The following is a 26302-nucleotide window of genomic DNA, read 5'->3' on the forward strand; positions in this document are numbered from 1 at the left end:
TGGGTAACTTGCTTTGGTTGACCCTGCTTTTGGGGGTGGGATTGCAGTAGACAATCTCCAGAGGTCCTTTCCATCCTCAGGAATTCAATGATTCTGTGAAAAGCAGCTTTTTTGGTGCAGGGCTCGTGACCTCATGAGATCCTTTGCCTACCTTGTTTTCTGCAGCTTCTCTGACCATCATAGAGTGGTGGTATAATGCTGAGTTGCTTGTGAAGTGTTTTCAATATGAAATAGTTCATTTATATATAATATTTCTTCATCTCTCCTCAGAAATGTCTAGGAAGAAAAAGTTATATTGCATTGTCTCTTGTAGCATATCTTGTGATTGTGAGGAGCAGTTACAACACTGCATTTTATCTTATGTTTGTTTTTTCCATTTTCTGTAGAGTCTTTGCATATAAATGTGCTGGACGTTCTTTTGGAGGGGAAAGTGCATAACACAATAAGCATGTGCAATTCCTTCCCCGCCCAACTCCCCCAGGAAATCCCCTACCAGTGCAGTTTATTTTTCTTCATGTATCAGAGGTATTTGCAGTAATACGGCATTCCAAGTTGAAAATTTTCTTCCTAACCCTCCCCCTCCCCGACTTATCTCCTTGCTGCTGCTGTCCTTCTCTAGCTTAATGTGTTTGGAAATCTTGAGTCCCTCTCTCCAAGGATTCTTCAGCTTGGAGGTGTCATGTAACACGACTCTCTAGCAAGCTGTTGTTGTGTTGAATATGTGCTTGTTTACCTTTGAGAAATCATTAGTGTGTTTTACTCCTTTCCATATGGGTGAGCAGGGAAAATGTGTTATTTCCTTGTAAGCACTTCAGTGCAATAATATTTGAGCATTCATCAGTTGACAGGCAATTATGTTTTTCCTCTTCGTTCTCAGTTGCCAGATAGTATGCTACATATGTATGTGATGTATGTATTTTAAAAGAATAAACCTGCCAGAATAAAAGACATGGTAGGAGAACTGTAGTGGAGAAGGGTGGTTCTTGGGGTATTGTTTGCTTTGTTTTAAAAACATGTCTTTGAATACAGTGTGATTAGTTGTGATGGTTACCTGCTGTGACGTATTTTTGTGTTTGAAAAAATGGTTTTTTTTTGTCAGGAACATCTGAGTCTCACAGTTCAGTGCTTGGAAAAAGAAAAGAGGTATTTTGAGTAAGTAGTTTGTAGCTTAATGCTATGCAAGATAGCCATTCTTTCTGTTCTGTAAACAATTGGTGCTATTTAATTTCACAGTTCAGTTTTTGCAAATTTAAAGGTGGGTTGGGGGAAGTAAATTTTAAATGCACAGGAATCTAAACTTCATATAAATTTCCTATAAACTCCTGTTTTGTGCCGTGGGCTTGTATAAGTTTGAGAACATTATGGAAACTGGAGAAGTTTGTGCTGATTGACATAATCTGTACAACTGGCGCCATATGTGTAAGCAGGTTATATAAGGCTTGATAACCGTATTGTGTTTCAAGAGGTGGAAAAAGTGTTTGATTGCCTTTTATGATGTCTGTGACATCTTCTAGCTGAGGTGGCTGACTGTCTGCTCTTTGGCTGTGATTTCAAGTCACTGCAAGAATGATGACAGACAAGTACCAGGAAATAAGAAATGACCTGCAGCTTTAAAAAAACCTGGGGGGAAATATGGTCTTCATCTTGGATTTGCTCCTGCAGCTGGAATTTAAAAAGACCACTGGGGTGCAGTTTACCAGCTGAAGCACTCTGATTCAATGTGGTAATTAAGTATGTGCCAAAAAACAGTGACTTACTGACTGCAGTTGAAGTGCGTTTGTTTAGTTGCCCTGTGACTAGAAAGCTCGATAGTGAAGCTCGGTAGCGAAGCTGGTAGCTACTCTGCTTTCTAATGGAGCAGTAACTGAATTTTACAAACTCTCTTGACTCTGGGGTACTTCTGACTGCTGGATGGACTGTTAGTGGTAGTGTGATTAGATGTTAATCTCTTCTGCCCCCTCATTCCTTGCTTTTTTCCTTGAAAGTCTGGAGTTAAAGGTTAAAACCCAGTAAGGGAGAAGACACTTAAGCATGTGTGAAGAACTGAATTAAGTAACCCAAGAGTTTTTTTTAGGGCTGCTTTTTGCTCAGTGCTTCTCTAGTGTGGTTTGGTTTGGGGTATTTTTAAGGGTATTGTTCTATGATAGCTGCTTAGCAGTGAATTTTGCTCACAGTGCTATTTTTTAATTAGCTCTTCAGATATTAGTATTTTAATTTTCTTTTATAGCCTCAGTGCTGTTACGCCTTTATTGACCTGTTGCAATCCAGGTGGGATACAAAACTCCCAGATTATGAAATCTTAGTCCTAAAAATGTGATTGTTCTAATGTGTACTAAGATACCAAACACTGGTTTTGATATTTTTAGCTCCTTACAGTTGTTATGGTATACCCTGTCCAAGGGATATTTAAAACTGTAATTTATGTTCAAAAACACTACCACCAAAATCAACCAAACAAAATACACATGCTAGGTTCTTAATTCTTATTCCATGTATGTCTTTTTGACAGGTTTCCAGAACAGGGAGTGTTTAGTAGCACGGGTAGTACTGGACTGCAGTTCTTTGCATATTCCACTGAATTTTTCTGAAACCCTATCTGGACTAAAAGTATATATGTGGTTGTTGTGTTTTTTTTTTTAATAGCGAAATGAAAATGGTGGGGATTGTTTATGTACTGTACACCAACAAAAAAAAAATAAATTGAAAAACAAAGAAATGTCATTACCAAACTGTGAGTGCTCTCAGAAACACTGATGATGTCTAGACTGTTTCAAAGTGCTTGGTTTTTGTTGAGGTAAATAAGAAGTGTGGGCTATTGAGCATGCTTTTTAAAAAAAAAAGTCTTTTTTTTTTCCCTTCTGCAGAAATAATGTGTCAGTTACTACTCCAGGCTCCTGAATTCGGTAATCATAACAGGTTAAAACTCTACTAATTAAGGTTAATTTAAATCTGGTTGATTTAAATCAGTTCCTCACACATAAACTATTAGGCTGTGCAGACTGATTCTTTTTTCTCTGAGAAGCTGCTTCGAGTTTTTTGCTGTATTCTTCACCTGCCCATAATGCCCCAACCAAAAATATTTGCTGTTTGTGTAAGAATTGATCCTGTGTCCTGGGAGCATTTGGCAGCTGTGATGTGTAAGACATAATGGCTACCATTGGACACTACTAAAATACTTAATTTCTCCATTGTTGTATCTATATGATTCTTTCTCTGATGAAACTGACTAATGCAAGCAGATATCAGTTTTGATGGAAGATTCATTTTTGGAACAGATCCGTGGGTTATTTCAAGGGTAGGTATGAAACCTGTGGCTTTCTTTTGATAACTAATCACATCAAGGAAGCTTCCCCACTTTTTCCCTGAAATCCCCTCTATTCTCCAACCCCTGCCCCCAGAATTTTATCTTCTGGTGTTACTGTTCCAGTTGAATTTGCAGTGTTGCTTTAGCTAGGCTTGTATCATTCTTTCCATAATAACCATGGATTTTTATTTCTTTAGGATTTATAACTTGCCCCCAAAAAATCTGTCTTCAGCTGAACCTTAATGTACGGTGTTTCAGCTAGAATGCTGTTCGTACTTAATTTGGTTTGAACTAGCTTTGTCACTCAGAATAGAGCAGGGTAAAAAAAAAAAAAAAAAAAAAAAAAGGAAAACTTGACACTTCATAAATTCTTGAAAATCCCACAGAAGCGTGTGTTTAAAACATGACACTTTACGACCTGTTAGAGTCTGATGTCCAGTACTGTGTTGTGCCTTGTGTTGACCAAAAAATGTCAGCCTACATGTTACGGTGGGAGAAGAGGCATGAAGAGGACTGCCCTAGCTAATTGTAGAGTCCAAGGCCCTAATTTGTGAGTGGCTTATTTAGCTGTGTGGCCACTGCCTTTGTTTGTTCCTTCTGTTTAAGCATCGCTGCTGTGGGACCATTGGCCAGACTGATCATTTGCTAAGGCAACTGAAAGTTTCTGGGTTTGTTCTCTTGTAGGGTTGTAATGTCAGAACCAGGGGTAGGAACCAAGGAAAGATCCACTCCATTTGTCAGCAGCATGGTTTTAAGTAGGCTTACATAGACCAGAGACTCGCACTTCTGCTGCAGGAACAACTGATGTCTTCTTACAGTGATATCCAGACTCCCAGTTCAGGGTCTTGATGTTGTAAGAGATCCCTGTGATGAACTATGGGGGTGCTTTGTAGTACATGGGGGCAGCAAAACCATTACTTCAGTAAGTGCTTGATTACTGCAGAGACTTGATATATTCTGAAAAGTTCACCAATATCATCAACTTTATGATACTTAACAGGATTGCAGAGACACCCTACAATCAGGATGAGCTCGTGACACAGTAATATTTAATAGATTGCATTAAAAAAGTCCAACTGGGGGATAAGTGCTTTGAAAGAGCACTGCTTGCATACAAGTTGCTCTGCGTGTTGTGTAAGTGCATCTTCATCCTGCTAGCCTTTCTTCGTGGTATAGTTAATTTGCTAATACTGTGTAGTTTTAGATATTTGAATGACACAGGCATTGATAAGGATTGAGCTTGGTAGCTGTTAATGAGCTAAAATGTACGGATGTAATTTTCCAGTGCCAAATTAATGTATGAAGTTGAAAGGACTGCTTTTGTCCAGTACTTTCTGTGTGGCCAAGGTTAAACATATCATCTGTGAAATTTCGCAAAATGTTTTTTGGGGGGAGGAGAGGCTCTTGAGCTAATGTCATAGAAAAGCCATAAAGGGCCCTTTGGCTTACTCTTTTTTTTTAATTTTTTTTTTTTAGTGGGAGGCTTGAGTGCAGAAATTTTGCTCAAGGGTAACTGTGGAAATAATTTTTTTCATCCTTTTTATTTTAACTGTTTTTGCTTTTAAATAACTGTCATGGGATTTCTGATTTTGGTCTAAGCTCCTTTTTAGTTTGCATTTCAATATATGAATAAGTGTGGGACTGTCATGGCTATGTGATATAGCCCAAAGTTACCTTTAGCAGACAGATTTTTCTTAATTCAACAGTTCATTCTTCGTCTTCTTCATTCCTGTAGAGGTAGCTCAAGGCGTCCCTTGAATACTTCAAGCTAGTGCAGGTGAGCTGAATCAGAGAACTGATTTGACCTGATCAAAAATGAGTATTTGGCTGGATCAGTATCACAGTCTGATTCACCAGTTCATTGTGTAGACAGTTTCTTTTATGCCTGCTTTTCTCTGGCTGCTGTTGTTTGTCAGTAGCTGCCTCCCCACACAGTATGAGCTGCCACAAATTACAGCCTGACTTGTTAAGGAAAACCAAAATGAGCGGCAATTTGTGTTCATAGGTTGTTCTGTGAACTGGAGCAGCTCAGTTTCTGCTGCTGCTTCTCAGGACCAGTCTGTCTATCCTAGCTGCTGGAGCTGAGATATTTTGGGGAAGGCATCTGGTCCACTGTGACCACTCTGAGGTGAACTGTCTCAGAAGCCTGAGCACTTGTCAGCGTAGGTTTATCATTTCAACTAGAAAACTCTTGTTTTACCCTCTCGCACTCAAGTGTATGTGTATTGTGATACGAGTAAGTCATTTCTATCTGTCTACCTCTGTATATTTTAATCTATATTCCCCTCTTCAGTGGGCTAAACATGCTAGCGATCAGACAGGCTGCTGTGATCAGAATGGTTTAAATAAGTGCTGTGACTGCGCTGGAGGTGTGGCTGAATGCTGTATGTACATGAAGATAGAGCATTTTAAGCCTGAGTTGTGAGGGACATGTGCTGTACAGCTGCCTGTGCATCCTTGGCTGAAATGATGGGTCCAACTGCACGTGAAGCAGCTGTAGAGCTACTGCAGTTTACAGGAGCATCTTTTGTGGCGAAGGAGAGAACATCCTGCTGAGGACCATGACAGCAATTACAAATATAGTCCCTTCTTTGTTCCCGAAGTGGATGGCATTCTCTTATGTAAAATAAACCATTAAGCTTTTTTCCTCCATGTATGTTTTAAATGCACGTTCGTTTACTTCCTTTGTGGTTACATAGTGCTGTCTTCTTCATGGGATCTGAGGGTTTGGGACAGTCCAGGTTATGAGAAATCTGGTTAAGCATGGGCTCGGCAAAATGCAGTAGAAGCCTTTTTACCATGCTTTTCTGGAGCTCCAGTGGTAGCAGGACCTAGCTTAGGTGTAGCTTACCCAGCTGGCACCCATCTGGCACTTCCGTTAATCTAATACAGTGGGATAAATGTGGAGTGCTGGAGAGTGCAGTGCACAGGCATCTGATTTTTGTTTGAGGGCTCACTCAGGTCAAAGGTTTCCTGACACAGACTATGCCAGAAATGGCTATGTTGGCAAAGCAAATATCATTTCTCTGACTGGCTTGAGGTAGCTGTGCAAGGCGTTTCCTGTGTTGTGTTTGCACCACTGGCATGCTCAGTTTGCAACCTGAATATATTATGCTGGGTAATGTTTGCCAACTGGGAATTGAGTGTCCTCTTCTGATGAGACAATTTCTTTCCTAACTGTGCAGTCTCAACTTTTCATGCAGACATTGCATGATTTGCCACATTGTGATCTGGTCCTTTCCAATTGATAAGTACTGTTAATTTCTCTGTTCAGGCTACTTAAATTGCCCATGGGTGGAGTGACAGGGACACTGGGGCATGGATGGGAGGGGGAAAAAAGCAACCAAAAATTTAATCTAATATCATTCTAAGTTTGCACAGATTCATGCTTTGTTAATCGACACAAACACATTGCAGGGCTCTTGGGTTTATTATTTTCTGCGTAGAGATTTGCAAAAGGAAGTTCAGCTATGGGCACTGCCTGCTTGGATAGGTAATTAGTTGCTTCAGAATGTGATTTAGTATATTTAATAATAACTGGCCATGCAGGATGATACTCAGTTGTAAATGCTTATGACAGTCAGGTGCTGCCCAACATGGAAAGAGAATGGTAATACATTATGCAGAGGCAATGCTTGTGAGAGATGCTTTCATGAAGGACTTTTTTTAACCTTCTGAAACTGTGGTTTGATTTATGTTAGTATGTTAATAGGTTAATAACTGTTAAAGTTTTGGAGGTATACATTTGTGTACACTCGGTGTATATATACTTACAGGCTTTGCAAAGAGCTGCTGTCCCTTCTGTTCCGAAAGCTAACCACTATGAATTGTGATTTAATTTGCGTGCATCTCTGCTTTCTTTTTCAGGTACATGTATTGGACTGACTGGGGTGAAACACCCAGAATAGAACGGGCAGGAATGGACAGCAGCACGCGAAAAATAATTGTCGATTCAGATATTTATTGGCCAAATGGACTCACGATAGATCTTGATGAGCAGAAACTTTACTGGGCTGATGCAAAACTCAGTTTCATTCATAGGGCAAATCTAGATGGTTCCTTTAGGTAAGTTTCCTTTAGTGAATAGTATGGTGTAAGATATTTCTCATATCATGCGTTAATTTTGGACTGAGGCTTTTTTTTTCTTGTAATCTACAATAATGCCAATACCTTAATGTTCTTTTAAATGTAATTGGTAATAGCCTTGAAAAAAGTAAAATAACCTCACATCCTACAAAACTGGTTTTAAAAGTAAGACAGTATTTCACTATAGAACTGCTTATAGATGCCTTGTACAGCAGGATTTTTTGGTTTTAGGCTCATGTTGTCTTGAAAATAGTTGAAGGTGCTTATCCTCAGCCCTATGCAATCTAACATTTAACTAGTGACAGGGATTTTACAGTATTGTTACTGTATTTTTTTTTTTAGCAGGAACTATACATTGATACACACTTGTTCTTGGCCCCTTCCAAAGCTGTCCTTCATGGCATGCCTAGAAATTAACCAAATTCAGCTTATTTCAGACTGCATATGAGCAGGGAGCAGATTTTCCTGAAGCTTAATAGAAAGCACAGTGTGGAAGTTTTGGTTGGTGGCTAAGAAAGCACAGTGTGGAAGTTTTGGTTGGTGGCTACTGTACAAGTGTGCTGTTGAGTTTTGGCTTTTGTAGACACAGAGGTGACCCCTCAGACAGGGCAGAGCTAAACCTTTGAAATTACGCCTTCAATTCTCTGCAGTGTTCAAAGGGCAGGTTGAGGTGGTCCTGAAGGGTGACTGTCATCTGCTACTGAAATGTCTTGCCAAGGAGGCAAGTCTCTGCATTCTAGTCCAGCTTTGGTCTTCAGATAGTTTAAAATGGCATTTTCATTTTCATTATTTCATAACATTTTAAATGTCTGTGTTAAGAAACAATTTTACTTTGTTAAAAAGCTGAAGGAGTTTTATTTCACACATATCTGTGTAATAGAATAATATGCCTCCCCACAAAAAAAACACTACATTTTCCATCGTGTTTTTCAGATTTTTAGTGAGGTGCATTCTGTGCCTGATTTTCACATTCATAGAAGAGGAGTAACAATATTGCCATCCTTTATAAAACACTCATAAGTTCCTTTGAGAGCACTCTGTAAGAGCTAGATAGTGGTGGCATTGTAGTAAGGGACAAGTACTGCCTGACAGTCAGAAGTATAGAAAAGGGAAAAAACCTTTATGGAAGAGAGTGGGACCCCAAAAGCTGTATGCAGATTCACAAAGAAAATGTATTCTCAAAATTAAAAGTCAAAGAGAGATTTTCATACAATACAACATAAATATATTTCTCCAATTTGGACGCAAGTGGCAGAGAGTAAGGTTTCCAGGCTTATTCTGCAGTTATTATGCACATACAAATTGTATAAAATTTACTCACATATATGTGTTAAAAATTAAAGTTGTAATTGGTAATTAAAGTTTATTTTTCTCATTTTAAGGTAGAGAAAGGCTACCTGAAAGGGAGCCAGCCTGTGAATACACTAGTTTCAGCATTCTGTCCAAATAATTTTGTGATAGATTAGTGCATGTTCACCACCTCCCAAGTAGTGTTTTATTGAACCTTAAATGAAAATATTTTAGGAAAAAATAATTTATTTTGCCTTAAAAAAAATAGCTCACTGTTGTACACTTCTTACATATTTTACTAAATTGCTGGAGGGTGTAAATGCATACTTGATGTCAGGATATTCGTATGCAGGATGCATTCTGGAAATACTTGTGTCTATGTGCACATGGATTTCTAGGTGTTGTCCAATATAATAGTTTGATGTAATTCAGCTGTGCATATATTATGTTGTTACCACACGATAAAGCTTCCCTCTTAAAATTTTATGCTTATTAATAAAATACCATAAATATTGATCTTAATGTCAACTCTTCTAAAAGGAAAATTTTATTTATTATTTTTTCTCTTCCACTGATCAATATTGAAACAGAAGTCTGTGAAGTCAGGACTCTTAGGTTCTGATATCAAGGTGAACCTTAGTAGTGGTTCAAACTAGATGAAAACTTTGGAGGTTGCTTCCGTTTCTTAAACATAGAGCAGAATAAATTTCACCCAGACTTGTCAATAAAGAAATCTTAATGTGTTCCAAATGCTCTCTACCCCTCTCATGCCAGAATCACTTCAGAATTCAAATAAAGAAGAAATTTGCATTCTACATGGTGGATTAATGTTACTGAAGCAACCTGCCGATTATATCTTAGCAAGCTTCAGTTTGCAAGCACATCAGCTGAAACTGTTTCAAGGCATGTAATTACAGGAGAAGTAGAGTCTTAGTATCTAAGAATGATGGAAGTGGGGGCAATATATAGTGGAAAACAGCTGTTAAGATACTAGAATACAGCTGCTGCTGTTACTAGTAAAACAGCAACAGCAAAGGTGAGAGTGGAAAGAGAAAGTGAAATAATTTCTGTGAAAAGTGAAAGTATTTCTATTTTTTCTATCATGTTTTATAGTGAGAGTAGTAGTGATAATTTGAAGAACAGGAATTTTAGAGTAGTTTCACTTTTATCTCAAGAACAGAAAGAAGAATAATTTTGTTTTCTGTTTTCCACATTACTTGCTTTGTATGTGTATATGCAAATATTTGTTTGTATGTGTCAGTCTGTTTTAAAATTGTCCATGTCTGAATATATATGAAGAATTTGGGGGAACTTTTTATTTTTCCCTCACCCTGGAAAATGCAAATGGTAGCTATGCTGCTCAAAATGAAACACAATCTTTTCACTCCCAAATGTGAGGTTGGTGGGGTTTTTTTGGTGGGTTTTGTTGTTTTCTTCTTTAATTTCTTCAATGGAAATAATTTAAATACAGATCTGAATACAGGTATGAGAAAAATATGTTCCTTACTTTCCTTCAGCATGATGCTGAGACTTCAGCTTTCTCAAAGTTATATGATGAAAAATTTTGTATGCTTTTTTGCTGTGTTGTAACACTGGCTTGGAAGGTGTGTGTGTCTTTGAGTTTGTACATACATAAAATGCAGGAATTTTGTGAAAATTGTCTTCATGTTGTTTTGACTGAGGAATTGTCAAGTGTGTTTTAACAGACTTAGTAAATGTCTCCAAAACTATTGAATCTAAATTATACAGATTTATTGCAATATGTGTAAATTTGAGAATTCTGTGAGTTTAGAAAACATGATGAAAATATCATGTGTTTTTTGGCTTTCAGTTCAGCTAATAACCAATGTGAAAATATATGCATCCCCAGAAGAGAAGTGTGGCTGAAAGAGGTCATTGAAAAATGTCTGAAGTGTTTCTGATTTATATTAATTATAAATATTTAGTCTTAGAAAAAATATACGTGGCCCTTCCTTGTTCTACATTTGAAAAGATAATCTGAAAATTGCTTGTTTCTGCTGATGACCAAGTTAAGAGGGGTAATTTAAAGAGACTCTCAGATTGTTTCTTCCTTTTCCTGCTACAAGAAAGGACTGAGTGCAACTGAAGTCCTGGGAAAAGATCTCATATGTTGCATAGGGTGACAAAAAGAAGTAATGCTTTAATTGGAGGATCACTCTTCAGACCTCTGTTTCTTCCAGAAGGCAATTGTATTTGGGTATTTGCACAGCCTGTTAAGGAACTTTGGTGTGACCTTTCAGAGGTCGATATGAAGCTGAGTCAGATACTGTGTCAGTATGAAACCCAGTATATTTGTGTCCTTACTGCTATGAAGGAGCAATGTCTTTTATCACCAGGTGAATCTTTCGGTCCAGTGAATTTTTTAAAGGAAGATGATTCTTGTATGAGTTCTTGCAGAACCAGAGTTTTTTCTGCCTGGAAGTAATGCATATTTAATCCTTGTTTTTCCTTTCATCTAGGCAAAAAGTTGTTGAAGGTACTCTTACTCATCCCTTTGCACTGACGTTGTCTGGGGACACTTTGTATTGGACAGACTGGCAAACGCGCTCCATTCATGCGTGTAACAAAAGGACGGGAGAGAAAAGGAGAGAAATATTGTCTGCCTTATATTCACCGATGGACATCCAGGTCTTAAGTCCAGATCGGCAGCCACACTGTAGGTTTTACTTTTCCCTGAAACTTTTTGAATTACTGTGACTTACCTATCTGGAAAAAAGTTAATTATTAAAATGGTTAGTGTGACGTTGTAAAGTTTTGAACACTTGTCAGGAGGTTGGTTGCTAAAAGTATAAGGACCTCTTTCTTTAAAACTTCTAGCCTGACTTGGTATGAGCCCACTCATCATCCCAGTTGGTAACAAAATCCAAAATTCAGTGCAGTACTTCAGTGACATCTTTTGATTTGGAATATCTGAATGAGAATGATAGAGACTCATCTGGCATCTTTTTAACACCATTATTTTACAGACAACTGAAAAAATGCTTATTATTATTTTTTTTTTTAAATAAGCAGAATTACCTACAAAATATGTAGTGTTCATGTTGTACTTATGTGGTTTTTGCAGTCTAGACTTTATCATATTAATCTTTAACAGGTAACAAATAGTTTATGAATGTTTCAGTATGGAAGGGATTTAGTTCTGAGCTTTTATATGAAACATATGCACGCCTCTATTTTTTCTTTACATGTGATGGTACTTCAAAGAAAGACAAGTGTAGACAACTGAGAATTAAATGGGGCTGTATATATTTCATGTGTGCATGTGATTCTATGTGGCAGTTGGTCTAGATTTTTTCTAGGATTGTGAGAATGGGACTTAAAAGCAATGGTGTGGAAATGTATATAGTTGAGTACCATTGGGAAAAATAATCTCTTGCTTAGGGGAGATACTCTTGCCACTTGAATTGCTTCTTTATTTATGCCAACTGTAAAGTCTGCTTCCCTAAAGATAACATTTGTTATTCCAGTAAAGTTTATAGGATGTCAGTAGATAGACTAGAGAGTAAGCAAAAGCAGTTTGGAGATCATCTTGGTGATGGAACATGTGGAAGTTTTCATTGAGGTTGTTTGGTATGCACAGCACCCTGGTTTATCTCACAGATCCAGATAAGAGTTTGTCTATGCTGAATTCTTGTCATTGCTTTTAGCTCAGGGAATGTCCCAGCCTTGGGTCATAGTATTTCTGGATCAGTCACAAAGGAAATGTGGCACATAGGGAAATAGCATGTGCTGAAAATAGTTCAGATGCCATTGACTTCATTAAGATCAGGCCTGGACTTCTTCCTCTCCCTTTTTTTTCTTCTTTGTGGCTGTCAGTGGAAGTACCACAAGCCAAATTAGCTATAAATGTTATGGTTTTATATTAAGCAGGTCAGATGCATATTTTAAATACGATTGATTTTGGAGGGATCTTTCACAATTTGCAATATTTTTTTTAATAACTGGCAATACTCTACATAATTATTTATGCCTATAGTTTCATCTCTTGCTGCCATTTTTTCCCATGTGAACGAGAGAGGTGCATGCAGTTGTCATCTGTCTGTCCCTGTCCTGTTCCCCTGCCCCCATTTTTACATTTTCAAAATTGCGGACTTTACATGTTACTCGTCTAGATTTCCTGATGATTATGGAATATGTCTTGCTGTGAAAGCTTTGCAGTAGGAAAGGATATTTTCAACATGCAACACTACTCTAATGTAGTAATTGTGCAAATTGTTATATTTGTTCTTATTTCATAGAAATGGTCACTGCCCCATCACTACCCTCCAAGCCCTGTTTTCATTTTTCATGATGCTTAGCAGACCCAGCATCCAGAAAGTAACAGATGTCCAAAGTTCCTTAGCCATGTTCGGCTTTAGAAGCATTGAAATAACTGTATAGTGAGAACGTTCTGAGCTGTCAGCTCTTTCAAAATCAACTTTTGCGTGCACCTCTATTTAGATGCCCCTAGAAGTAAGCACTAGGGAAAGGGGAATCAAACACTTTATTTTGTGCTTCCTCTGTCTATTAGCACAAAAGCTGGTGTCAGTCATTTGGGATCTATTTCTTCCTCATGGAGAAAAGAGGACTTTAGGGGTTCTAGAAAAATTAAAATAAATCTGTTTCATTTCTTGAAGTTCACACCCCATGTGAAGAAAGCAACGGTGGTTGCTCCCATCTGTGCCTGTTGTCTCCAAGAGATCCCTTCTACAGCTGTGCCTGTCCCACTGGTGTGCAGCTAGAAGATGATGGCAGGACATGCAAATCAGGTAGGACCTTCGTTTTTCTACAGAGCCAGTGTTGACTTGTTTTGGGTTTGCTTAAAAGTTGAGCCTTGAGGAAATTAATTGAAAGGAACTGCCTGACACACTGAAATGTCACTCTTGTCCTGATGAAGGTGGCAGATATATTGCACCAAAATCTCCTGCCAAGCTACTAAAGAAAGTGATTGTTATGAACTAAAGTAATCCCTTGCATCTGAAATCAGAACATTTTGACTGTAGTTTGTGTCTTTGACTGTATTTTGTGTTGCCAGTTCTCTGTAGGAATGAAGTAGTATGTGGAGCCCATTGCAGAGGAATTTTATTAGAAGTAGGCTATTGTGAGACGTGTTTCCATTTGGACAATGGGCCATGGACAGACTTCTGCTCCCTGCCATTCATTGTCCAGTAGCGGTCAATGATGCTGTAGCGGTTGGCCAAGTTGTTGCCTTCCAGTTGCATCTCGAAGTTAACAATGGCACAGATGTGCCAAAAATTTGTTCAAGGTCAAGTCCAATGAGTTGCCCCTGCTTCAGTTAGTTTTATAATGAGATAATCTGTACAGAAAAATTCAAAATAATTCAAAATTAAGATTTAAACTGAAAGTACAGATTTTTGTCATTCCAAAGATCAATCATCCCTCTGTTTCCCTTTGGGCTGCTTTGTGGGAAGGCTTTATGAGAAATTTGCACTGGGATTTTTTTCTTCCTGGGTCTAGCTTGTGTTTTTCAGATGTTATATTTAATTTCAAAAAGTGAGGCAAGGCTTTTTGTGAAGAGGCTTGTAAAGTTCGCTGCTTGAGATAACTGAGCGAGAGAAAAAAATGTTCTAGGTGGCTGTTCCATGTCACATACAAGTAGGAGACACTTGAGTATTACCAGTAGAAAGCTGTTTAGAGACTAATAGCTGGAGTACATGCTTTAACTGAAAAGTATAATTAGATGCATATTTCATATCCATAAATTGAGTGAGTCTAGTGGTATACTTTGAAAGCTTGTTTTTGTCATTGATCAAGAAGCCTCTTTTAAAAATGCATCTTACAAAAGCAAGCAATTAACACTGATACAGCAGTAGGACACTAGGAAGCAAGGTTTTGGAAAATGTTCTGCCAAGAGACTAAAAGACACTCTGTTGCTTGTCTCTGATGTGTTTTCAATGAGTCTAGTCAAAGAGTAAAGTCATTTTCTGATGTGACATGATTCATCTGAGTCCTAAACCAAGTGTAATAGATTCCTTTCATTTGTGAACTTGAAGCAGAATTTTAACACTGAACCTCCAGGGTTTAAGGTCCAGCTTTATTAACTCATCCTGCTACAATTGAAAGGCTTATGAGGTAGTTATTGCAGCTGCTGAAAGACCTTTCTCTTTCCTTCTTCCAGCTTTGGAAAGTTTCCCTTTCACAGCTTTCAAAAAACATTGCTGAATGCTCAGGACAACCTTTTTAGACGTTCATATTGACCTCATGTTTCTGGCAGTGGGAATGAAGGTCAGCCTGCCTTTAGCATTTTGGCAGATAGCACAAGCAGGATTGACTTCTTATACTATACTTTCACCTTTTCATTTTCAGGCCAGTCTGTCAATGGTGTTCTGTCAAAGGAGGGCAAAAAAGTGGGATAGGAACAGGAAATCTGATTTTGCATAAGAATGTGCCATTTTGGTTCAGTTTTATGGTTTATTTCTTTCCCAAATTCCACATCTTTTGTAGTCCTGTCTGCCTTACGCCGATATCCAAGTGCTTCAATTTCCTCTCTTATTAGTTAACTCCTTGGTTGCAATGAGCTGTCTTTTTGTTCTGTGTACAAGTCCTTTATAGTAAAGTTGTATCAGGAACTATGATTGCAACAGTGTTGACCACCTCCCCATTTTGTTCCCTATATTGGCTTGGGCAGAAGTGCCAGAGTACAAAGTCACTTGGGCAAATCAGCTTCTTTGACATTAGGCTTTTAAGTGAATTACACAGATGCTACTGCGGATTTGTCTCCAAGAGGGAAGAAGTGTTCTGTTCTCAACATCTTTGTCTGCAGTGGGAGTTTACTGGTGCAACTCTAACTATACAATGTTACTTTGTATCTCTGTCAGAAAGTATTTTTCTGCAGAAAAGCTCTGGAGCCCTAAGGCAATTTCAGATCTCTTGGGTATTGAAGAATGTATATATTGGTAATGTTCAGATATGAGAGCTCTGTAGCTGTTGAACTGTAATGGGCCTAGATAATTAAGAAAACATGATGTCAAGGACAGGCTGTGCCACTATTTGCTTTGCTGTGGGTTGTGTTTAGATGCATTGAAACTCAAAAATTGGAATTTTACACTTTTTCTAATTATGTAATTTCTGATATGCTGAAGCCATAAGTGTTGTATCTGTGTTAAGAATAATTTGTTATTCTGTAGTTTTGGCTTTTGGTGTTGATTCATTCTCTTGCTTTCTCTCTGTCTCTAAACAGTTGCTCTGAACAAATAGTAAAAAAATTAGCTCTATAGTAGATATCCATCACTAATAATGGGTATTAAATACATAGATTGCAACTGGCATCAAGTATACGCTTCTTTCTAGGAAGCTGTACATATTTTGTGCAGGTAGATGTTTTGTGTTGCTTCCCTTCAGACTTGTGATATTAAATCTGTTTTCGTTTGTTAGCTCTGAAAATCCTCTGGGCTTGCTTGAAGTTCCCATATCAACGAGCAGGGGGGGTTGTAAATTTAGAAAGTAAATCAGCTACACCTGACCATGTACTCTTAGCAAAGTGAGCATTCAAGCTATGATCCTTGGAATTACATAAGAAGTTGTGTTGGATTACTACTGTCTTGGTGAATTTATCCAAATATATGATTTTAGATAGGTATGTGAACCCAGTCTTGCCTGTGTAGAAGATAATGAAGTTACAATTTGTAATTCCTGTCAGAGCCTGATTGCTCTAGTCTGAAGTGCTTGTAGAGCATGGCCTGGTCAGTGGTAACTCTTGGTAGCAGATAGCGTCCAGGAATGACTGACCTCTTAAATTTCATGTTTCAAAATGGAGCTTCGGTTCTTAGACTAGACGACTTTCTTGATTTGTGGGTTTTGCTCCTGTTTGGTTGGGGTTTTTGTTGTTGGTTTTTAATTTGCTGCTTTTTTTTTTTTTTAAATCTTCTCTAAGCCTGCTTGAGCAATGACATGAATATTTGAGGAAGGAAAAAAGGTTTGGTTGCAGTCATTTAAAATGTGTAATTCTACCTAATTAGCTCTTTATTCATGCAGTCATAAAATGGCAAGCCTGGTTTAGTTGATCTTCAGCAGTTTCTTGCTTTGGATGCTTTCTGATGCAAAGTCATAAGACCAAAGTAAGAACTATGAGTGCTCTATGCATATTTTCAGGGAAGCAAAGTTTGGTTTGATCAGCAGTGGAAAAGCAAATATGCCAGTTGAGAAAGCAGTGCAGAAGGTGGAAATTCAAAAGCTTGAGGACCTTCTTTCAGTCATTTTGCTGACTCATGGCTATCCTTAGGTTTTTCTTTCTTTGTTTAAGGATCACATTTATCTTCCTTATGAGCAGAATTAGTCTGATTCATGAGTCTCTTGTATGTCTCTGATGGCTCCGGTTTCCTGTTAACAGTGTTCAGGAGCCTATTTCTCTTATGTTTTTAGCAAATTTATAATTTCCTTCTGTTGTATTCAGTGTTTCTGGCATACAGCTATTGGTGCAATCTTCTTAAAGAATATAAAAAACCTCATCTTTTTTCTTCAAAGTGGATATATTTCCCTGTAAGTGGTCACTCTGACTTCCTAAATTCCCTCTACCTGTTAGTGTTGCATTCCCAAAGGATCCTACTCTCCTTGCACATAATTTTCTGGTATCATGGTGCCAAATAAGTCAATTGTAAATGAAATAAAATTAATTTGAGAGCATTTTAAAACCTATAACCCAAACCTCATACCAGAAAGCATTTTGAGTGAAAGATCAGTATTCCCCACCTTTCCCTCCTAAGTTTTTACTAGCTTGGCCCTATGGCTATGGGGCTGTAATAAGTAGGATAAACTAGGGCTTTAACTAATGTTCTTTTTTTATTGTATATTTTCAACTTCAGCAGGGACACACAGAGCTACACAATGTCAGAATTAGTCCAGATCCATGCAGCTTCTGGAAGCGGTGTTCCAGTTTTCTTTTTGTTTCTCATTAAATGTGTAATGCTTTGCTGCAGTATAGGGATAAAATATTTCAGTAAAAGTAACAGAATTTTACTCATTACGCAACATCGTTGCAGCAGTTTCACATGGCCTGGACATCGTTAGTTTATGATCCATTTTACTAATATTGCCGTACTGGGTTTGTCTGGGATGGAGTTTGTCTTCTTCATAGCATCTCATCTGGTGCTATATTTTGGGTTTGTGACGAAAACTGTTGATAACACAGGGATTTTTTTAGTTAGTGCTGAACAGTGCTTGCACAGTGTCAAGGCTTCTCTGTTTCTCACCCTCTGCCCTGCTAGCGAGTAGGCTGGTCACAAGAAGTCTGGAGGGGACACAGCCAGCATAGCTGACCCTAACTGACCAAAGGGATATTCCACATGATACAGCATCGTGCTCAGCAATAAAAGCTGGGGAAAAGGAGGAGGAAGCAGGGACCTTTGGAGTTACGGCATTTGACTTCCCAAGTCACCATTATGTGTGATGGAGCCGTGCTTTCTTGGAATTAGCTGAACACCTACCTGCCAATGGGAAATAGTGAATTAATTCCTTATGTTGCTTTGCTTGAGCATACAGCTTTTGCATTACCTATTAAATTGTCTTTAACTCAACCCATGAGTTTTCTCTTGTGGGGAGTGAGTGGCTGGGTGGGGCTGAGCTACCCACTGCAGTTAACCTAAAACAACTGTATGATGTATTTTACTCTCTAATTCTATGCTGGGTGATTTCTCTGTTTCCTATGCAACCTGTGTCAGACGTGCGTTTAATAAATCAAATATTCCTGGGTGTTAAGTTATACACATTTCTTATATCTGAAACCTTTTACAACCAAATTTAAGTCTCCATTAATAGGAGTCTTTTTGTGCTTGCTTTCCCAAAAATCCAACCAAACGAACAAAAAAACAAACCAAAAACCCACACCCAAACACTTTTGTGCATTTCTATAAGCATTGTTTACACCGGAAACTCTTGGAGATTTAATTTTACACTGGTTTATTTTCTTTTTGTTTGTCTTGGAAAGCATGATGAGTCTTTTCCCTTTCTTGTACTTGAAAGCAAGATGAGACCTCTTGGTAAGAACGTATGTAGGTGGTTGAGGTATAGGTGTACTGGCATGCCATGCAAACAATAGACGACAAATCAAGGGCAACTTAAGCAAATATCTGGCAAGGGGAAGTACTTAGTGGCAACCTGCATCATTAGCCTTTTGTAGCTAGACTACTTCTATCTTGTAGTGCTAAATTCAGGTTCTGATCTTTAACAGCAGTAAGAACTTGATGTCCATCTATATGAGATATCCGTTCCCTGTCCATGACCTCCAAGTTTGTCATACTCTCAGAGAAATGCTCTTGCAATTTTGAAACTCACACAAAGGAGCAATGCCTGGAACTAAGGGCAGTGCCAACTAAAGTATGTCTCTTTAATATACTGAACATTGCCCAGTATAGATATAAATCAAGAAGCGTGTGAATGATGCTCTTAGTCATAATGGTTTAGTTTTAGGTAGTCCTGCAAGGAACAGGGTGTTAGACTTGATGATCCTTATGGGTCCTTGCAACTCAAGATATTACATGATTCTAAGTAGACTGAGCACAGTCATCTCCAAAAAAGGCTATAAAAACATAAATTATTTTCTGCAGTAATTCAAGGTAACGAATTAGGCTGCAAAAGCAACACTATAGTAATGTGTCCTGGTTTCAGCTGGGGTAGAGTTAATTTACTTCCTAGTAGCTGCTATAGTGCTGTGGTTTGGAATTTAAGGGAGAATAATGTTGATAATACACTGATGTTTTAGTTTTTGCTAAAGAAGAAGTTGTTTCAGCTTCTCACACCATGCCAGGTGCACAAGAAGCTGGGAGGGGGCACAGCCAGGACAGCTGACCCAAACTCGTCAAAGGGATATTCCATACCATGTGACATGATGCTCAGTATATAAGCTGGGGGAAGAAGGAGGAGGGGGCGGATGTTCAGAGGTATGGTGTTTGTTTTCCCAAGTAAATATTAATACCAGATGGAGAGCCCTGCTTTCTTGGATGTGGCTGAACACCTGCCTGCTGATGGGAAGTAGTTAATTAATTCCTTCTTTTGCTCTGCATACATGTGCAGCTTTTCCTTTACCTATTAAACCGCCTTAATCTCTACCTTTTACTCTTCCGAATCTCTCCCCTCATCCCACTGTGGGGTATTGAGTGAGCAGCTACGTAGTGCTTACTTGCCAGCTCGGCTTAAACCACAACATGTATTTTAAATTCCTTACATTGTCTAGAATGAAGGAAGATCACCTTTATTGCCTTGCAGTAAATTGACTTACAAGTTAGAATATATATATTTTTTTTAATATATATATATACACACACATATACACACACTTAGTGTGTGCTATAAATGCTCAAGTGCAGGAACGCTTAGTGCTTGTATGTCACAGTGTGCTCTTTCTCACTGCTGGGAGCAGCATGGTCTGGGATGCTCCCAGTTCCCTCTGGACCATGCAGTTTGATGCTGTGTTTTCAGTAGGTTTTTGTGTGAGCTGTGGTCTGCTATCTACAATTGCTGCTTTGGAGGAGTTGAGCTGCTGTGTTGGGATTGCCATGTGGTGAGAGATTGTGCTGTGTATTCCTCACCTTATATATGCTTCCTCTTCTTTCTTCTCTCTTCCTCTTCTCTCTTCATTCCGTTAAACTGTTCTTATCCCAACCCAGGAGTTTTGCCTTTTGTTTCCTGATTCTCTTCCATGTCCCACTGAAGGTGGGGTGGGGTGAATGAGCAGCACATGGTTTTAGTTGCTGACTGGGCATGACCTTCTGTGGTATGTAATATCCCTTTGGCTAGTTTTGGGTCAGCTGTTCCGGCTCTGTCATTCACCCAGCTACCTGTGGAAATTAGCCATGTCTCAGATGACCCAGCACATTGAGGCAGTTGATCAGGGTTGGATAATATTCCCAGTGTCTTATTTCTCTTTGCCATACTTCACAATGCAAAACAGAAAAGTGATTTTAGAACCTGCTGGCTAATGCTGCAGGGGTCACACTATTTTTTATGCAAGAGATAGAAGAGTACTGAAGGAAAAAATGTTAAGGCCCTTCTTTCTCATCTCCCATGTGTTTATTGGTGCACATCATACATTTTAGAAGTTTTGTGTATGCGGTTCCTTTGCTGAGCAATCATCAGGTTATTTGAGCAGCTAAGCCTCCAAGCAAGACAAGCAGGCAGATGCAAACACCTTCATTGTGAAGTATTTCTTCTCATGCAATTTAACCACCTGAGAAGAAGAACCTTTTGCTAACAAATCTTCCTGATTAATAAAGAGAAACAGTATGGACTAATACAGACTTTCTGATTAAGCAGAACAACTGCTAATTACAGATGAACAGCCTCTTTGTGAAAGGGTAGGGCTAGGGACACATTTGTTATTTGGGATAATTGCTGTAAATCAGCTCTTTCAAGTACTTGAGAAAGCTTCTGTTGGCATTGTGTGAATAACCTAAAATAACTATCAGGAGTCTTCTAGCACTTGGAAGATGCTGAAAGAGAGATCTTGTATATCAGTAGATAAACTGTAGTTATATTCTACCATTGATTTGGGGCTGTATTGGGAAGGAGCGCTCATGTCTTAATCTGTTTGTCATGGAGAAAATAAACAAGGAAAACTCCATTTTCCCCTATTTCCTAGATCCTTGACAGGTACATGCATGCCTGTCTCTCCTCCTTGCCCAGCCTGTGATTGAAATGCAACTGTAGGAAACCACGGTCTTTTGATTGGAGGATGCTTTGACTTCATAGGTGTCTTCCGTCCTATGCCCAGTATCTGACTACCATAGGGAGATGTTATCCAGAAGTTCCGGAGGACTTTTTCCTCGTTCTGCCTCTCCCTACAGCCCTCCCAAAAGTGTATCATGCTTCCTTGGCTTATCAAGGAATTGTTGATCTCATGTTTTTCCTTTGTTAAGCTCAGATGGGTCTTCTTAAAGATTACTGTGATCCTTCTCTGAAGGAGGGATTTGGGTAATTGGCATTGCTCTCAATGCCTACAGCCACATTAATTCCCTCCAGACAGCAGGTGATCTACTGAAAGGGCCTAAGGGTGTTTTGCACTAAAGGAGAGGAAGCATTTGGACAATAGATCAAATGTACAAGTAGTCTACGGTGATTCCTGTGCAAGGTGGATAATTATCCGGATTCCAGGCTATGAAAATGAGGCGCAGTGGGCTGAATGAGGAAATGGCATTTCATTCACTGCATCTGACCTGTGTTGTGCTACTTACTCCAAACACATCCTATTGATTCTGTAGCCCTAAAACAATGGGCTAGGGTACTATTTACTCAATGAGAAATAGTGTCATGTGGAAACATATTTCACTGAGATACATTTGCCAGAAAGGGATGTAAAAACTGTCCAGAAATGGGTACCTGACAATCTAGGAAATCTAGAGGCTACCTCTTCTACTCTATTTAAGAAAAATTTTGTGTTTGTTTGTCTTAAGTCTGTTTACCCCTTTTGTTAATATGTTATGTTTATGATTTTACTTGATCTGTATGAAAAGATTATGAAGATTCATTTAAACTTTTATTCTCCTAAATGAGGAGTACTTCATGTAATGACAAAATAGAATAGCTTCATATGAAAATGGCCTTGTTTATATTTTCAGTGGATAAAAGCCATTAGAAACATGCTGTAAAGAAGAAACTTGCGAGGGAGTGAGAAGTATTCTAGAAGATCTCCCATATCATCTTCTAGCTCTATTGTCAGTGGTTTTGCTGGGCTAGTGAATGAAGCTCTCTTTTTGTGCTTTGGTGCATGTTTCAGATTGGTGACTACTTTCCAGGGCTAGGAAGCACTGTCTAGTTAGAGATGATAACTAGCTCATTTTTGTGTGTGGTTAGTTTGGCATGTGGTTTGTTTGGTTTTGGGTGTGGTTTTTTTTTTTTTCCTTTTTTTTTTTTCTTTTTTTTCTTTTTTTTTTCTTGAGGGTTGGGGTGGGTGGGGACAGGAAGGATAGTATGTAAAGGAAAAAGCGATAGTCTCACTTTTCAGCACTATTGAGTCTCTATATTGATTCTGGTTTTATGCTACAGGAGAACCATGCCCTGTGTCTGCACTGAACAGGTGTATGTGTAAATATTGTAATCTTGTGTTCACCATGGGCTAGGGGCATACACATAGAAAGTGACAAAGTCCCAGTGATAACTTGATAAGCTGCTGTAGCTTGGCTACCTCTTCAAACATTGATGGCCAATCTCTATTTTACTGCATCAGTGTAAGAACAGTGAGGTTGAGACGCTACCTAGATTTGCAAACCCTAATTTACAGTTGTTTATAACATATTTCCATGGTGTTTACAGTTAAACATATGATTATGTTAGAATCATAGAATCATAGAATAATTTTGGTTGAAGGAGACACTTAAGATCACTGAGTCTGACCATAATCTAACTGTAGCACTAAACCAACCTCATCTAGAATGACAGAATCATAGAATGTTCTCAGTTGGAAGGGACCCACAAGGATCATCGATTCCAGCTCCTGTCCCTTCATATGACAACCCCACAGATCATACCACATGTCTGAGGGTGTTGTCCAGTCTTTTCTTGAATACTCTCAGGCTTGGAGTGATGACTGCCTTCCTGGGGAGCCTGTTCCAGTGCTCCACCACCCTCTGGGTGAAGAACCTTTTCCTAATATTTAGCCTAAACCTCCTCTGGCACATCTTCCTGCCACTCCCTTGGGTTCTGTCGTTGGCTGCTAAAGAGAAGAGTTCAGTACCTACCCTTACTCCTCCCCTTGTGAGGAAGCTGTAGACCGTGATCGGGTCTCCTCTTAGTCTCCTCTTCACCAGGCTGAGCAAATGAAGTGACTTTAGCCATTCCTCATACAGCTTCCCCTCCAAACCCTTCACCAACTCTGTAGCCCTCTTCTGGACACTCTCCAGTAGCTTAATATATTTTTTATCCTGTGGGGCCCAGAACTTCACACAGTGCTCCAGGTGAGGACCAACCAGTGCAGAGTAGAGTGGGGCAATCACCTCCCTTGCCCAGCTGGCAATGCTGTGCTTGATGCACCCCAGGACACAGTTGCCCTCTCAGCTGCCAGGGCACACTGTTTACTCAGGTTCGACTTGCCATTGACCAGAACCCCCAGAGCTGCTTTGCAGCATCTTGTCTCTCAGTCTGTAGGTACAGCCAGGATTGCCTTGTCCTAGGTGCAAAATCTGGCACTTGTTCTTGTTGAACTTCATGCCTGGTGATTGCCCAGTTCTCCGATTTGTCCAGATCCCTCTGCAGGGCTTCTCTACCCTCCAGAGTGTCGACAGCTCCTCCCAATTTTGCGTCACTGACAAACCTACTAAGCAATCCTTCAGGTCCTCAGTCTAAGTCATTTATGGAGACATTGAAGAGTGCTGGCGCTAAGATGGATCCCTGCAGAACCCTGCTAGTGACTGGTCGGCAGCCTGACATAACCCCATTTACTAGAATCCTTCGAACCTGACCCATCAGCCATTTGCTCACGCACTGCATTGTGTTTATCCAGTTGTGTGCTGGACATCTTGTCTGGAAGAATACTGTGAGAGTATCAGAGGCTTTACTGAAATCCAAAAGGATCACACCGACAGGCTTCCCTTGGTCAACTAGGTGTGTAACCTTGTCGTAGAATATAGATAAGTTTGTCAGTCAGTATTTTCCCCTCATGAACCTGTGCTGGCTGTGTTGTCCTTCAGATGTTTTTAAATAACTCCCAGAACAATCTTCCCCATGATTTTGCCAGGCACGGAAGTGAGGCTGACAGACCTGCAGTTGCCAGGGTCATCAACCCTTCTCATAGTTTTGGCCAATGTTTGGTCAACATTAGCTTCCAGTCATCTCGGTTCCCTCCGGATTCACAAAAGTATTGAAAAATCATGGAGAGAGGTCTCCTATGACATCAGCCATATACATCTTTTAAACACCTCTAGTAATGGTGACTCAACCACCTCCCTGGGCAGCCTGTTCCAGTGCTTCACAACCCTTTCTGTGAAGAAATGTTTCCTAGTATCCAATCTGAACTTTCTCTGGTGCAGCTTGAGGCCATTTCCTCTCATCCTATCACTTGCTACTTGGGAGAAGAGACCAACACCCCCCTTGCTACAGCCTCCTTTCAAATAGTTTCAGAGAGCAGTAAGATCTCCCCCTCAGCCTCGTTTTCTCCAGGCTAAGCAGCCCCAGTTCCCTCAGCCACTTCTCATAAGACTTGTTCTCCAGACCCCTCACTAGATTCGTTGCCTTTCTCTGAACTCTCTCGAATACCTCAGTGTTTTTATTATAGTGAGGCACCCAAAACTGAATGCGGTATTTGAGGTGGGGCCTCACCAGCACTGAATACAGTTGGACAATTGCTGTCCTAGTCCTGCTGGCCACACTATTCTTGATGCACGCCAGGATGGCGTTGGCCTTTTTGGCCACCTGGGCACACTGCAGGCTCATGTTCAGCTGGCTGTCAATCAACACCCCCGAATCCTTTTCTGCCAGGCAGCTTTCCAGCCACTCCTCCCTGAGCCTGTAGTGCTGCATGGGATTGTTATGACCAAAGTGCAGGCCCCAACACTTGGCCTTGTTCAACCTCATACAATTGGCCTCAGCCCAATGATCCAGCCAGTCTAGATCTCTCTGAATGGCCTTCCTACCCTCCAGCAGGTCAATATTTCCACCGAACTTGATGTCATCTGCAGACTTACTGAGGGTGCAGTCAATCTCCTCATCCAGATCATTGATAAAGACATTAAACAGAACTGGCCCCAATACTGATCTCTGGGAAACACCACTCGTGACCAGCCGCCAACTGAATTTGACTCCATTCACCGCAACTCTTTGAGAGGGGCCATCCAGCCAGTTCTTTACCCAGTGAAGAGTACACCCATCCAAGCCATGAGCTGCTGAAGCTCATGAGCAGGAGAATGCCATGGGAAATGGTGTCAAAGGCTTTACTGAAGTCGAAGTACAACATCCATGGCCTTCCTCTCATCCACTAAGTGGGTCACCTTGTCATAGGAGGAGGTCAGTTTGGTATTAGCTCAGAATTGAATTTTCTGTGGCTCCATCATACTTGGAACATAATAAAAAATGGTTGAACTGCAAAGCATTATGGAGCTCTCAGCTTTAGAGAGGGCCCGTGGGATGTAAAGTAATTTTTCTTTCTGTTTGTGTAAAAAAGGACAACAGTGCAGAGAAACTAATATGTTCAAGGTCTCTTGGTGAGTGGGAAACATCTGCAATTAGAAGTCAACATAAACAAGGTTGTAGAAAAAAAAGAGGGTGTTTCAAAACATGGACCCAATTTGAAATTACTATGCTTAGAAACTTGGTCAATCTTTTTGAAACACCTTGTGTTGTAAGTTTGTTTCTTTTCAGTTTGCGTTTTTGTTTGTTTGTTTTTAATTATGTGTATTGTTGGGTTGTAATGAATTTTTATTGTCTGTTTGTATTTGAAGGTGTCAGTGCCAGAACTCTGTTTAACAGAAGCTAGGTAGTAAATGGCTGTCATTTTTGAACTCAGTGTTTCCTTACTATGAACCAGTGGGGCTGTATATCTCCAGCAGAGAATAGGTGTATTTAAACTTTAAACCCATGCTTTCCCAGGAAATACTGAAATCCAAGGCTGTGCCATTTTTCTAGCAGCAGGTGTTTTTGACAGACTTCTTCTTGAGCCATCTTTTTTTCACATGGCTTGTG

At 39.5% G+C, this 26302-nt stretch overlaps 1 protein-coding gene across 7 annotated transcripts in view; it reads left to right on the forward strand.

The window, feature by feature from the left end:
• LRP5 (LDL receptor related protein 5) overlaps positions 1–26302 on the forward strand; it is a 178768-nt gene that overhangs the window by 43324 nt on the left and 109142 nt on the right. For all 7 annotated transcript variants that reach the window (XM_065838054.2, XM_065838052.2, XM_065838053.2 and 4 more), the window contains 3 exons: positions 7172–7369; positions 11161–11357; positions 13318–13449. In XM_065838054.2, coding sequence (XP_065694126.1) covers positions 7172–7369; positions 11161–11357; positions 13318–13449 — 527 coding nt within the window. The remainder of the gene's footprint in view (positions 1–7171; positions 7370–11160; positions 11358–13317; positions 13450–26302) is intronic.

This window comes from Patagioenas fasciata, chromosome 5 (genome assembly GCF_037038585.1).
Source record: "Patagioenas fasciata isolate bPatFas1 chromosome 5, bPatFas1.hap1, whole genome shotgun sequence".
Classification (NCBI taxonomy): Eukaryota; Metazoa; Chordata; class Aves; order Columbiformes; family Columbidae; genus Patagioenas; species Patagioenas fasciata.